The sequence below is a fragment of the Rhinatrema bivittatum genome, chromosome 15 (assembly GCF_901001135.1).
Source record: "Rhinatrema bivittatum chromosome 15, aRhiBiv1.1, whole genome shotgun sequence".
NCBI classification, from domain to species: domain Eukaryota; kingdom Metazoa; phylum Chordata; class Amphibia; order Gymnophiona; family Rhinatrematidae; genus Rhinatrema; species Rhinatrema bivittatum.
The window spans coordinates 77,066,927-77,081,888 of NC_042629.1; the positions used below are offsets into that span (position 1 = coordinate 77,066,927).

At 48.9% G+C, this 14,962-nt stretch overlaps 1 protein-coding gene across 1 annotated transcript in view; it reads right to left on the reverse strand.

The window, feature by feature from the left end:
• The window catches only part of RERE (arginine-glutamic acid dipeptide repeats), a 296,711-nt gene that overhangs the window by 108,232 nt on the left and 173,517 nt on the right, over positions 1 to 14,962 (reverse strand). Inside the window, 1 exon segment of the mRNA XM_029579229.1 lies at positions 3,722 to 3,778. Within this exon segment, the coding sequence (XP_029435089.1) occupies positions 3,722 to 3,778 (57 nt within the window).

Sequence of the window (14,962 nt, forward strand, 5' to 3'; positions counted from 1 at the left end):
TGTGAGGGGATGTGTGTGTGCAAGAGAGTGAGAGAGCCTGTATGAGGGGGTGTGTATGTGTACTAGAGAGAGGGAGCATGTGTGTGAGAGAGGGAGGGACAGAGGGAGCATGTGTGAGGGGATGTGTGTGTGTGAGAGTGAGAGAGCCTGTATGAGGGTGTGTGTATGTGTACTAGAGAGAGGGAGCATGTGTATGAGAGAGGGAGGGACAGAGGGAGCCTGTGTGAGGGGCAGTACTGAGAATGGGGTCAAACTCTGGGACTGGTGATAGAGTGGAAGGGGTTGGGCCTAGAGGTGGAGGGAGAGATACTGGCAGATGGAAGAGTTGGGGTCTGAGAGGGCAAAGTGGCCAGGGGAGTAGGGAGAGTGAGTGGAAGGGACATGTACAGTGAGTTTCTAGGGAAATTCTGCTCAAAATATTTAAAATTCTGCAACTTTAAGTAACAACTTTTTTCTGCATTAATTTAAAATGAAATGACTTAAAGACCGTCATGTAAATTGTGTTATTTTGCAGAATTTGACATTTTCTTGCTCAGAATTCCCCCAGGAGTAGGAGGGCGCAGCTCCCATGCAACGCTCACTTAGGCTGCCTCCTGCACTCCCAGGAAAGCACCTGTTTTAATCTTTTAATAGGAGGCACATGGCAAGGCAAAACCCCAGAACTCCTTCCGAGTGTTTCCTGCCTTCAGTGACCCCAGACTGAGCTGCTCCATATGCATAAGCCCAAGCCAAGCCTGAAGACTCACAAGATGAAAGGGCTGGGACATGATATGGGAGTGACGTGGCTGGCGTAACAGATGATTAGGCAGGCCTTTGTTCAGCCTGGGTTTGTTACCGTTACCAATTCTTTGTAAACCTCAGCCACCACAAGACACACCAACAGCGCAAAAGGGCTCTGACGGTGCCAAAGTATCACCTTCCACAAAAAACAGCCCAGCTACCAGGAGAGCTAAAGGTTCTCAGCCAGGACAACATGCAAAAGAGCGACCAGCAGGTGCGATGGGCAGAAAAAGGGTCTGGGATCCAGCAGCCTCCTTTGCTATTATCTTATGGGCCATCCGATAAGATTTCAGGCCAGGCAGTGCTGAGCACTCAATCTGGTCCAAAATGAGGACCCTTACAGGACCTGCCACCCGCCAGGGCATCACTACCAGACACCAGTCCAAGCAGCCTCTGCAATCATCCCACAAGGCCCAGCTTTGGAGATGTTCAGGAAGGATTTACAGATGGTTAATTACTGAAAGCTCCCAAAGCATGTGCAGCGCATCTTAAATGCCCCCAGAGCCCGAAAAGGGAGCCAAACTGTACAGCGCAAAGCAAAACACAGCCAGGAAATATTACCCCATGAAAAGCAGCAAACAGCAGTAAAAATACGAATCTGCTTTCACTTAATCCTTCCCACTATGTGACAGAAGTGCCTAAGAAGCTGAACCAACAAACAGGCCAATGCAATACCGTGCACTCAGCGAGCGTTTGCATGTGCGTCCAAAGATCCCGGTGTAATAAGGCGGTCAGCGCGTCAAAACGTGCGTCCAAACTCACTCGCAACTAATAGCGCTCGCCACATGGAAATGCAGAAAATCGCCATTTGGCTAACGCACCTGTTTAACACGGTAAATTTAATGCGAGCCCCGGAGCTAGCGTTAAGTCATATCATGAGTCAACGGCACATGTAAAGCACAGAAATATTGTTCTCTTTTTTGTTCCTCCTGCTTGCGTTACTAAAATAATGCACAGGTTCCTATGATACAGAGATAATCCACCGGAATTACACAGCGATACCGAGATAATCCATCGAGAATTACACAGGGATACCGAGATAATCCACCGGGAATTACACAGCGATACCGAGATAATCCACCGGAATTACACAGCGATACCGAGATAATCCACCGAGACTTACACAGCGATACCGAGATAATCCACCGGGAATTACACAGCGATACCGAGATAATCCACAGAGACTTACACAGCGATACAGAGATAATCCACCGAGAATTACACAGGGATACCAAGATAATCCACCGGAATTACACAGGGATACCGAGATAATCCACCGAGAATTACACAGGGATACCGAGATAATCCACCGAGAATTACACAGCGATACAGAGATAATCCACCGAGAATTACACAGGGATACCGAGATAATCCACCGGGAATTACACAGCGATACCGAGATAATCCACGAGAATTACACAGCGATACCGAAATAATCCACCGAGATTTACACAGGGATACCGAAATAATCCACGGGAATTACACAGGGATACCGAGATAATCCACCGAGAATTACACAGGGATACCGAGATAATCCACGGGAATTACACAGGGATACTGAGATAATCCACCGAGACTTACACAGGGATACCGAGATAATCCACCGAGATTTACACAGGGATTCTGAGATAATCCACGGGAATTACCCAGGGATACTGAGATAATCCACCGAGAATTACATAGGGATACCGAGATAATCCACCGGAATTACACAGCGATACTGAGATAATCCATAGGAATTACACAGGGATACTGAGATAATCCACCGAGACTTACACAGGGATACCGAGATAATCCACCGAGATTTACACAGGGATTCTGAGATAATCCACGGGAATTACCCAGGGATACTGAGATAATCCACCGAGAATTACATAGGGATACCGAGATAATCCACCGGAATTACACAGCGATACTGAGATAATCCATAGGAATTACACAGGGATACCGAGATAATCCACGTGAATTACACAGTGATACTGAGATAATCCACGGGATTTACACAGGGATACCGAGATAATCCATAGGAATTACACAGGGATACCGAGATAATCCACGTGAATTACACAGCGATACCGAGAATATCCACAGGATTTACACAGCGATACCGAGATAATCCACAGGAATTACACAGGGATACCGAGATAATCCACAGGAATTACACAGTGATACTGCGGAAATATAGGACATCAATGATAATGAGCTAACTTTTCTCACCAGCCAAACTGTGGGACCAGAAAACGGATGCTTGCATTGAGTCTCAGGTTTTTTTTGTTTTGTTTTTTTTAAACAGCCGCACAGCCACTGCTCCCCTGGGCGCATGATGCTCAGCACTAGGGACACAGTTTCCTCTAGCACGTCCCTTTTAACGTGGCAGCTAATTAAAATGTACCATCATGTGTCCGGGTGAGGTGGCTGTGCACGTGTTTTATCACATTAGCCTCAAAGCTTGCAACCTTTACACCTGCTCCAATACAAAGCAGGGCATGGATAAATCAGTCCCTGCATCTGTGCATGCGGGATGCGAGTCAGCTCACAAATCCTGCAGCTTCCCAGGCAAGTTCCCACTTCTGAGGATTTCTCCCAGGCCCCCCCTGGGTTTTGCTGCCATGCTGCTGACAGGCGACCCTTCCCCACCACCCAATTAGCATTCCTACTGCCAGAGCCCACCTTTCACAGACTGTAAATCAGATCCACTCCACAGTTACCCAAATGCATTTAACTAATCATTGGATGTATACTGCAGTAATTCAATGCCATTCAATGTACAGGGAAGCAATCCTTAAAGGGAGCAGTGCATTCACAGCATTTGCCATTTGGCATTAAATGTCAGTTCCAGGATACAGCTTCCCTCATTACCGAACACAAGCCCCCAGCACGTCTATCCCTCGCATTAGAGCAAACTGCGCACAGCGTCATGTGGCTTACAAAGAATTCTCACCTTTTCACATATCAAGGAGCTGTGCACGCCTCTGAACATCTCGCCAAGGGGTCTGGCCTTTAAACAAGCAGCAGAGACACCAAATCAGAAAGGAGAAACATTTAGGAAGCAGCTTCACAAGCAAAGGCTCACCCACTAATGCCAAAGCAGACCAATGGGCAACTGGCCACTGCCATAGCCAGCAGCAAATCCAGTGACATGGCTATGCCCCCCACACCTGAACAACAGGAGTCTCGTGCCACCTACAGCGCTGGACAGAGGGAACCGCATTGCTGCCTGCCACTTCAATCGTGTGCTTTACTGATCAGAGGGACAGAAGCACCCGATTGCAAACAGCCCGGCTGTCCCCAGTCCCAAAGAAATAGTCACTGCTGAGAGAAGAAAATCCGCAGGAATTTTCAAAATGTGACATTAGTAAGAACTACCAGAAGCAAGACTGGGAGCCATCTGCCATCTGTTTGAAACAATTCAGGAGGTGGTGGTACACAGTGTAAATAAATCATGTAATCTTGGTATGGGGGGTGGGGACTTCTGCAGAGACGTCAGAATTTTCACATTTACAGGTAAATAAATAAATGCACAGGCAGCATCTACAGCAGGCATTCAGCTTCTATTCATCTGGAAATGAAGCCGGGGCGAGCCTACCCCTCATTCTGCTCAAGTCACCCCAGGAGCAAGCTTACACCTGACTGACAGCCTGAATGCCCACGAGAGGCTTGCAGAGGAAGAGAGCCAAAGCTGTGCGGATCCTTAGTGCTCTAGTGGCAAATTAGTGGAGATTCCCTCCCTGAGGTCTCAGCTCATGCCTTGTACTCTACAGAAGAGATGTGTGGGTTTTAGCTGCCATTATAACATTTGTAGCAAGAGACTTGATTAATAAAGCACAGAAGCATCCCGGCCTAAAGGCGAGATATCTGGAGACAGGTCCTGCACCACGATGAACGGTCACGCTCACAGCACAAGCCAGCATTCACTAGGCCACTCCAGACCTCCGATGAGCTATCCCAGTGCACAACCATTTCCTGGCACAGGAACCAGGGGCTGCAAGCAGCAGCCTGGAAGAAGCAGCCAGAGAGCAGCTCAGCCTCCCGCCTAGCAGCACTGACCGCAGCTCCAATGTAAACACTGCAGCTCTCACAAAACCTATTACTACTAAAACCAGACACGCATTAATAAGCACGGGGGTGTTATGGTTTTGGAGTGAGACGTGACCTCTTCCAGCACTGCAAGGATAAGAAACATGTGCTTGTAAGGAAGAGCTCTTTCCTACACAGAAACCAAGACTTTTTAATCACTAATCCTTGTAATTTGCTAACGTGGCCAGGGCTAGGATAGGCCATGCACACTCTGTATCTAGCAGAAAGAGTACAGGACCCCAAGCTGCTTTCTTTCCAGGGCTACATTTGCACCAGCCTCAGCAGGAGCATTTCTACCGCTGGACGACTCCTATAAACCTAGAGGTGCTGTGCATTCTTATGAAGCGGCCTAGAGCGAGCCCCAGTACTTACTGCAAACACCGTGCATGGCGCCCCCCATTCAGAGTCTAAGCAGCTGCTTGTAACACACGGGGCTCTCCCAGGAAGACTTCCACTCTTATCTTTTCTGAGACGCGGCGACCTTGGAACGATGCACAGGCATCATGACATCCTTAGCTTTATTCTCCATTCCCTTCCTACTAATTCCTGACCACTGCAGCACACTCAGCCGATTTCAATCTGTGGCGCCCGGATCCTTTTCCTGGGTTGTGATTCCTATCATCGTGTAAGTACTGACAGTTACTTTTCCCTGTGTGCGTGACTTTGCATTTCTCCACATTAGTACCTTGGGATCTTCTTAGTGTTTGGGTAATTGCCAGGTTCTTGTGGCCTGGATTGGCCTCTGTTGGAAACAGGATGCTGGGCTTGATGGACCCTTGGTCTGACCCAGCATGGCAATTTCTTATGTTCTTAAATTTCATCTGCCATTTGGATGCCCAATCTTCCAGTCTTCCAAGGTCCTCCAGTAATGTATCACAATCCTCTTGAGATTTAACTACTCTGAATAATTTTGAATCATCCGCAGATTTGATAACCTCACTCGTCGTATTCCTTTCCAGATCATTTATAAATATATTGAAAAGCACCAGTCCAAGTACAGATCCCTGAGGCACTCCACTGTTTACCCTTTTCCACTGAGAAAATTGTCCATTTAATCCTACTCTCTGTTTCTTGTCTTTTAACCAGTTTACAATCCATGAAAGGACATCACCTCCTATCCCAGGACTTTTTAGTTTTCTTAGAAGCCTCTCATGTGGGACTTTGTCAAACGCTTTCTGATAATCCAAATACACCACATCCACTGGATCATCATTATGCACATTTATTAATCCCTTCAAAGAAACAGCAGACTGGCGAGACAAGACTTCCCTTGGATAAATCCATATTAGCTGTGTCCCATTAAACCATTCCTTTCTATATAAATGTGATTGTTTTCTTTAGACAGTATCTACAACATTTCCCTGCACTGAAGTCAGGCTGACTGGTCTATAGTATCCCGGATCGCCCTGGAGCCCTTTTTAAAGATTGGAGAGTGGCCAATGTAATGCCAATCTTCAAGCACAATAGACTATTTTAATGATAGGTTACAAATTACTAGTAATAGTTCTGCAATTTCATTTTTTAGTTCTTTCAGAACCCTGGATTGTAAACCATCTGGTCCAAGCGATTTGCTAATCTTTAGTTGTAAATCTACTCTAGTACATCATCCACATTCCTCCATTATTTGTTTCAGTTCTTACAAAACACCACCATTAAATACTGTTTTGGATGGGGGTGCGGGGGCATCAGAGCAAGATGGCAACGAGAAACTAGTCATGGAAGTCGCTGTGCCTAATATACTGATTTCTTGCTGAAAATTTCTACAAATGGCTCCCAAACAGAAGAAGGGGGAAGGTGAGGGATTTCCCTGCTGAATTGACTCCAAGCCAGCAAACAGTCACCTTTTTCATGGCTGGGGTTCTTGGTTGCTCGGTGGCCAGGTCCCCAATGCAGGGCTTGATGAGGGAGCATCAGCCTTGTCTGGGGAGGTGGTTTCCCTCAGTCCCTGGGCTCAAGACCTCCTGCAGGAAGTCAGCGCAGACTCCTCCAGTGTGGTCGCTGTGGTGCTGAATGACGACGTGACTACAGTGTCAGCGCGGCAGGGGGCTGAGTAGGATTCGTCTGCTCATGTTGTCTCAATCTCTGATCTGTCTCACCAGATTACTGATATCTAGCGACAAATCTTCCGTGGATTTTGAACTGGCTGATGCTGCCTCTGGTTTTCCATCTGTGGAGAGTCAGGCTCTGGGTGAGTTTCCTCAGGTTTCTCAAAAACCAGCTGAGGTGCTCGGGACAATCTCTGGGAGTTTATGGCGAAATTTGGCCAGATATTAATGGTTACAGCTATAAAAACTGAATCCTTTTTCTGGATGCAGCTGATGTGAACAGACATGTCTTGGCTTAGAGCGCCCAATCCACCTCGGCTTTGTTATTATTAAAACCATTTTGGTTTTTTTCTCTCTAACATTCGATGGTGGACAACATACAGAAAAAATCTCTGCCCATGCTGTGGGGAAAGAGAGTCCTGTAAGCGAAGCAAATGAAAAACCATCAGCTGGAGAGGAGATCAAGTTGGAGAATGACGGTCCATGCGACGCCATGAAGACCGTTATGCAGCAGCTGGGGGATAAAATACGTATAAGCCCAGATGCCAAGCTGGAGAATGCTGTATATGAAAAGGCGCAGCCAGTCTCTACGGTCGGACAATCTGAACGACCGCATGGAAGACATGGAGCTCTGGTTAACCGGTGCGCGGCAGCAACTTGAAGTGCTGCAGAGAGCACATAAGAGTGTGGCAAGCAAATTGGATGACAGAGAAAATAGAGGATGGCGCAATAATCTGAGGATCATTGGCATACCAGAGAAAACGCAGGAAGGCGATCCCGGATTTCTTACTAAGTGGCTGCCCGACGCGCTGGAGCTGCAGTGTAACAATGACCACTTGACAATTGATCGGGCACCTCGGGCCTTCACACCAGCTGTGGCAGGAAATAGCCATTCAAGGGCCTTCATTTTCCGAATTCATCAGTTCGGCAAAAAGGCAGAATCTTGGAAGCCAGCCATTGAAAGAAGATCTTCTGCCGGGGCTACCCTGTATATATCTTGCAGGAGTTTTCTGTGGAAGTGCAGAAGCACACAGAGAAGTCCAGCAGGAGCTGCAGAGATAAGGACTGCTGAGTGCGCTTTTGTTCCATAATGTTTACAGGGGCTAAAGCAGCGATGCAGTTTCTTCACGGGCTTCCAGACAAAGGAGGCAATGGGGGATCTCATCTGGAAGAGCTGACCCATTCTCTAACCTTTCACTGAGTTATTCTGGATTTGGAATGGTTTAAGAACAGTAAGGGATGGATGAGAGGGGTAAAAGGCTCGTGGCCCAATTACTGAGGTGAGGGGGAAATCAGGATAGTTACAAGTCACTTATTTTGGTGTGTATGGGGGGGGGGTGTTTGAGAGGGGGATTAGCTTGAAAGTTTTATGTATTTTTCTTGTCACCTTATGGATAAGATTGTGTGTGGAATGGCCTCGTGTCATCTGCTTGTGTCAGGAGCAGTGGGGCACCTCTCGTGAGGGCGCCATGTGGAAGGATTTCAGCGTGCCATGACCCAGTGATGATGAGGATGTAACGACTGTGCTTGTATTGCTTATATGCATGTGCGGACTGATACGAAGACTGGCTGCGGGCTGCTCTACGTTCATCTGTAGCCACTGCAGAGGCCCTCAATACCATCTGGCCAGCATCCCATGCAGCATGTACAAGATGCTTCTTGCACTCCTCACTTTCAGCCATTAGTGCCCTCTAAGAGGAGATCGGTGAACTCCTGGTGTATGCAGCACATGGATCTGGTGGGATGTCATGCAGGACTGGAATTGGATGGACCTCCCACCCACTCAGACTGGACACGGGCAGAGACAGGATGCCGGGCTCAAGAGACCTTTGGTGGTGACCCAGCATAGCACTTATCTTCATATCTTGAAGCTGCTGGCTCTCTCTTCTGCCATCCAAAAGATTCGATGATGCAAAATTAAAAAAAAAATGCTTTTGAAGTAAATATGACTGGAGAGAGAGAAAATAGGGTCATGACTGAAGAGCCTCTCAGAAACCACAGAGAAGGCATTGCCTGTTGACAGAGACGGTGACAAATTAAGAATGAAAATGATCCAAAAAAACCTTAATTAGTAAGGTAAAGAGAAAAGAAAACCACTAAGGTACAAAGACTTGAAAAAAAGGAAGGCTGCTAAGAGAGCAGAAAATGAGGAACTGAGGCACATTGCACTCGCCTGCCGGCATCTCGAAGAATTTCCTGCCATGGCGTTTGGGCACCATCAGGGTGCCATCACTATACGTGTGACCAGGGTGAACTGCTCGCCTTCAGACAACACCAGTCCTGCATTTTCATGGAGCTCCAGCAAACTCTCAATCTCCTTTTCTGCTGTAGCTGGCAATCCCCGCTCTACCCTGGAGCTCCAGCGAACTCTCAATCTCCTTTTCTGCTGTAGCTGGCAATCCCCGCTCTACCCTGGAGCACCAGCGAACTCTCAATCTCCTTTTCTGCTGTAGCTGGCAATCCCCGCTCTACCCTGGAGCTCCAGCGAACTCTCAATCTCCTTTTCTGCTGTAGCTGGCAATCCCCGCTCTACCCTCGAGCTCCAGCAAACTCTCAATCTCCTTTTCTGCTGTAGCTGGCAATTCCCGCTCTACCCTGGAGCACCAGCGAACTCTCAATCTCCTTTTCTGCTGTAGCTGGCAATCCCCGCTCTACCCTGGAGCTCCAGCGAACTCTCAATCTCCTTTTCTGCTGTAGCTGGCAATCCCCGCTCTACCCTGGAGCTCCAGCGAACTCTCAATCTCCTTTTCTGCTGTAGCTGGCAATTCCCGCTCTACCCTGGAGCACCAGCGAACTCTCAATCTCCTTTTCTGCTGTAGCTGGCAATCCCCGCTCTACCCTGGAGCTCCAGCGAACTCTCAATCTTCTTTTCTGCTGTAGCTGGCAATCCCCGCTCTACCCTCGAGCTCCAGCGAACTCTCAATCTCCTTTTCTGCTGTAGCTGGCAATCCCCGCTCTACCCTGGAGCTCCAGCGAACTCTCAATCTCCTTTTCTGCTGTAGCTGGCAATCCCCGCTCTACCCTGGAGCTCCAGCGAACTCTCAATCTCCTTTTCTGCTGTAGCTGGCAATCCCCGCTCTACCCTGGAGCTCCAGCGAACTCTCAATCTCCTTTTCTGCTGTAGCTGGCAATCCCCGCTCTACCCTGGAGCTCCAGCGAACTCTCAATCTCCTTTTCTGCTGTAGCTGGCAATCCCCGCTCTACCCTGGAGCTCCAGCGAACTCTCAATCTCCTTTTCTGCTGTAGCTGGCATTTCCGCTCTACCCTGGAGCTCCAGCGAACTCTCAATCTCCTTTTCTGCTGTAGCTGGCATTTCCGCTCTACCCTGGAGCTCCAGCGAACTCTCAATCTCCTTTTCTGCTGTAGCTGGCATTTCCGCTCTACCCTGGAGCTCCAGCGAACTCTCAATCTCCTTTTCTGCTGTAGCTGGCAATCCCCGCTCTACCCTGGAGCTCCAGCGAACTCTCAATCTCCTTTTCTGCTGTAGCTGGCAATCCCCCGCTCTACCCTCGAGCTCCAGCGAACTCTCAATCTCCTTTTCTGCTGTAGCTGGCAATCCCCGCTCTACCCTGGAGCTCCAGCGAACTCTCAATCTCCTTTTCTGCTGTAGCTGGCAATCCCCGCTCTACCCTCGAGCTCCAGCGAACTCTCAATCTCCTTTTCTGCTGTAGCTGGCAATCCCCGCTCTACCCTGGAGCTCCAGTGAACTCTCAATCTCCTTTTCTGCTGTAGCTGGCAATCCCCGCTCTACCCTCGAGCTCCAGCGAACTCTCAATCTCCTTTTCTGCTGTAGCTGGCAATCCCCGCTCTACCCTCGAGCTCCAGCGAACTCTCAATCTCCTTTTCTGCTGTAGCTGGCATTTCCGCTCTACACATCTGAAATAGCTAAGGCTTTTATTGAGCAGAAAGGCACTCATCAGGAAAGCCAGCCCACCCTCTCCCGGATGGACGATCTTGGCTCAGCCAACTCATGGAGCCAGGGCCAAATGAAAATCTGGGAGTCCGCTGTGATGCAAATCAAGGAGGCAATTCCCAGCAGAAGCAGTGTACTGAGCTGGAGTAACCTTGCAAGGCAGAAATCTGCAGGATCACGCTGAGATCCTACCTGCCTAGGAAAGAAAACCAATTTAGAAGTAGCAAAACAAATTTCTCTAATGAATTACCCGTGGTGACTTGCGAAGTGTAACAATGTATCTTTGGAGACTTTAAACGCTGACACAAAATTTGACGTGAGTGTTCAAGTACCCCCTGAAGGGCAGAGAGAAAATCTCAACCTCAAGAATGTAAGAGGTCAGAGGCGCTATTACAACACGACAAAGGAAAAGCTACCAGGCTCCCAAATCATAACAAAAAGCCAACAGAGACGCTCAGGAGTCCGAGGGGTGAATGCAAGCAACAGGAATCCATCACAGCACAACACTGTCAGCAAACAGCCAAAAGCCAATTTACATGACTGCAGCCGGAGACACTCTCGCTGCTTCCACGCACGCAGCGAATTCAAATTCTGCAATATTCATTGCAGGGAGTGTGGACGGGGGCTTATGTCAGCCTGCAGCCTGTGACAGACAGCGAGATCCGGCCTTCAGGCAACAACTTCACGGCCTTTCTACTGCAGTTACAGAAACCTTTCCTCTCACACCGGAGGCGGCATGAGGTGGACAATGCTAAAAGCAGAAGCGCAAGAGACTGGGCAGAGGACGTGACTGGGAAGGTGTAGAAAAAATTAAAAAAAACTATGAAAAGGGGAGAAACGGAAATTGAGAAACAAGACGACTGAAAAGAAGTTGGTGTAAGCATTGCAAGCTCTACGGAGCAGGGACAGTCTTCTGTGCATTTGTACAGTTCTTGCACATCTAGCCGTGCCACAGGAATGATTGCTAGGTAGTAATGCATAAAACCAAACTCAGGCACCCCTCCCCCGTGCCAGGGAAGAATTAGATGCACCGGCGCTGGACTAATTACTTTTAATTACACTTTTCCAGAGGCAGACACAAAGGACAAGCCAGTTATCGTCCATTAACATTTGCTGAAAGCTGCTGAGTATTAAGCCAGGTCATCTCTGCTTAGGGCGCTGCAGCTGGAGTGGCACAGGGAGCAGCCACACCACTCGGGTACAGTCCCAGCTCTCCAGGACCACAGCCACAGAGCCCAGCATGAAATGCCCGGCACAAGGCCAGAGGCGCCTGCAGCGTGCAGAGTGCAGGCAGTCCTGCAGCCACGGGCCATAAAGCACTAGCAGCCCTCGAGCCTTCGTCAAATCGTCTCACGAAAGAAAATCTGCAGAAACCGATTCAGCTTGAATAATAGAGAATGCCCAGCAGATCACGGCTGGCTGGGTGAATCCCAGATAATGAGACATCGGAAGGAGGCCTCCGTTTAATAATTTAGTCCCTGTCAAGAGGGTTTGTATTGATTCTTGTTTCCAGCAGAGGAGAGAATGTTATCGCCTGCCTGACAGCGGCAGCGGCTTTAATCACCACTCTTCCTGCACGTCTGCAATCCTTAAAGTGTCACCTCACTGCCTCCCAAGCACAGAGAGATGAGAGGGAGGCCTCTGGAGCTTCAATTCAGTCTCACATTCTGCAAAGTCTCAAAGAGCACAGGAGCAGTCAGAGAGAAAGCTGAAATCCCAGGCTTCCCGGCCGCCTCATCCCAGCTCAGACAGGGTCCTGGTGGCAGCAGTCCAGCAATCTCCTTTATTACTGCCGGGTGAAGGTCCCCTGAGTTTCCCTTTAGTCACTAGGAGTCCTCTGTGGTTTTTTCTAATTCCGTCACTGTCACCGGGAGGGCCTCTCCACGAGGACCTTTGCAAGGCCCGGGGGGGACCAGCACACCGCTAATCCTTCCCTTTCTCATCTGACGTGCAGAAGCGGTGCTTGAAACGGGTGCCCGGCCAGATGCAGGCTGGACAAAGGACCCCACGTGCAGACACAGAGCGAGAGGAGCGCAGCACTACACTCACATCTCTCCCACACATCGCGGGCTTGAAAATGAAGGATTTTACCGGCTGTTTCCAAACGCCTGCCACACACTCCTCCACTGCTCTACCTAATCTTTAAGTGACCCCTCAAAACCTTTTCAGCTGCCACCTTACAGATTGCGGCCTTTAGCTGCCTACGGGGGCTAGAAACAGGACAGGGAGAACAGAAACAACCTGAGGCCCCTTAACTGGATGAAGCTTTCTGCATCGGTTACAATCAAGGACACCTTCTCAGCCTTGCTGCAGGTGACACGTTTGAGGTATCTGTCCCTCCCTCCCGGGGATAGCATGAGGAAGGATCACGCTTTCAGATGCTAAATCCAAGCTTCTGGCTGCAATGGCAGAAGGGATGTAGTTCAGAGCAGCTCAGACTGCTCCACGCGATCCTCTCTCTCTCCCCTCCTGACCAGCATCTCTCACTTTACAAAGGAACTCGGCCTTCAGCCTCTCACCCCTTATCCCCCCTCCCCATTCCTGCATTCGCTTTCACCCCATCCCATCCAAAACTCTTCCTCCACCCTTTCTACACTAAAATGAAGCACAATTCCCTCTATACAAGGCCGGACAGACAAAACTCTGTTTCTTAAACTGACAGGGAATAAAAGAAGATGAGCAGCTCCGGTGTAATAATGACATTTAGAGCATGGACTGCTGCTAGCCCGGCACAGCTTGACTTGCAAGGCCCTGTACCTTGGCACTCACAATACTTCCACATCTGAGAATATTAAAAGGCTAATCTTCAGCTTGTTAGATGCCTGCATATGAAACATCCACTGGCATCAACTTGTGTCCAAGCCCTTTAATGAGCAGATTACAGAACCCCAGTCATCTCGGGCCTCGGTGGGGGCTGCTTGGAATATGTACCCAACTGATTTATTGCACATTACAACTCACAGCTTAAGCAGGAAAGTGACTGCCATTCCTAGCAATGCAGGGCTGACCCTGGGATGCTGGGCATGGGGCTAGCATGGCATTCACCCCAGCCAAAGGCGGCCCTGGCGCAATCTATGCAATAAAGAACTTATTCTGCAAAATCCAACGTCCACCACAAATACAGACTTTGGCCCCTGTGGTTTAAGGCACAGGCTTATGCTTTCTAAAATGGCTTTAATGAATTTTATTTTATTTTGCTTTTGTAAGACTGCTTGTAGGAAAAAGGCAGCCAAATGTTTGAAAAGCCCAAATAGTAGAGCCTAATGAGGACCTGAATCCAGAAATGCAGATTATGAAAAGGTAAGTCATTGCCCCCTCAGTGTCCAGCAGTAAAAGGCTGAAACACTGCCGCTCACGATGCTTCAGTATGGTTGCAGGCTTGCGTGCAGAAAGGACATTGCGTTTTGCATTTTCACGGCTCTGAGCCGCCGACCTGCTCAACTTCCAACGACAGATGTCTACGATACGTAGATACACAAACGGAATGGCTGAAAACGCACTCCTTTCTTCCAAACTTTGCCCTGAACGTGTAAGGCAGTAGTTGAAGCAGCAGCCCCCACTGCTCAGCAGTAACTTAAATGCCCCGAGGAGGATCCTGTGAAACACATGCGGCGTGGCAGCACAAGAGATGCAACCTGACAGCAGGGCAGTGCCATCGGTCACTTCTACAGCTTATGCCAGGCTCAGTCCCCTGTGCAGAGACATCTAAATTACTGTGGGCACAGTGCCGGCTCCCACTGAAAAGGAGGAACGTGTATTTTTACACAGCGTTTGCTGCAAGAACAGCCAAGCATGTAATTTGTACTTAAAGAGCCCAGCGGGGCACCCAGCTCCACTCACCGCCTGGCATCACACCCCTAACTTTCATAGAGAAGCAAGGTTTCAATGCCCGCATTTACCCAATGCCCAGCACATAGCATTTGGAAAACCCGAGAAGTATGGGAGGAGCGTGTTTGCCAGATTTATACCAGAGCTGCAGGCAAACAACAAATAATGCTGCAATCAGGGCTACCCAAAACAAACCGAAAGGCATCCTAATGATACCGTCTTCCACTCCTTTCCTATCATTACACTGCATTCGATCTGCCTGCCTCTGTAATTTATGAGGCCTCAGCACACAGTCAAAGCTTCCCAACTGGATCTGCTT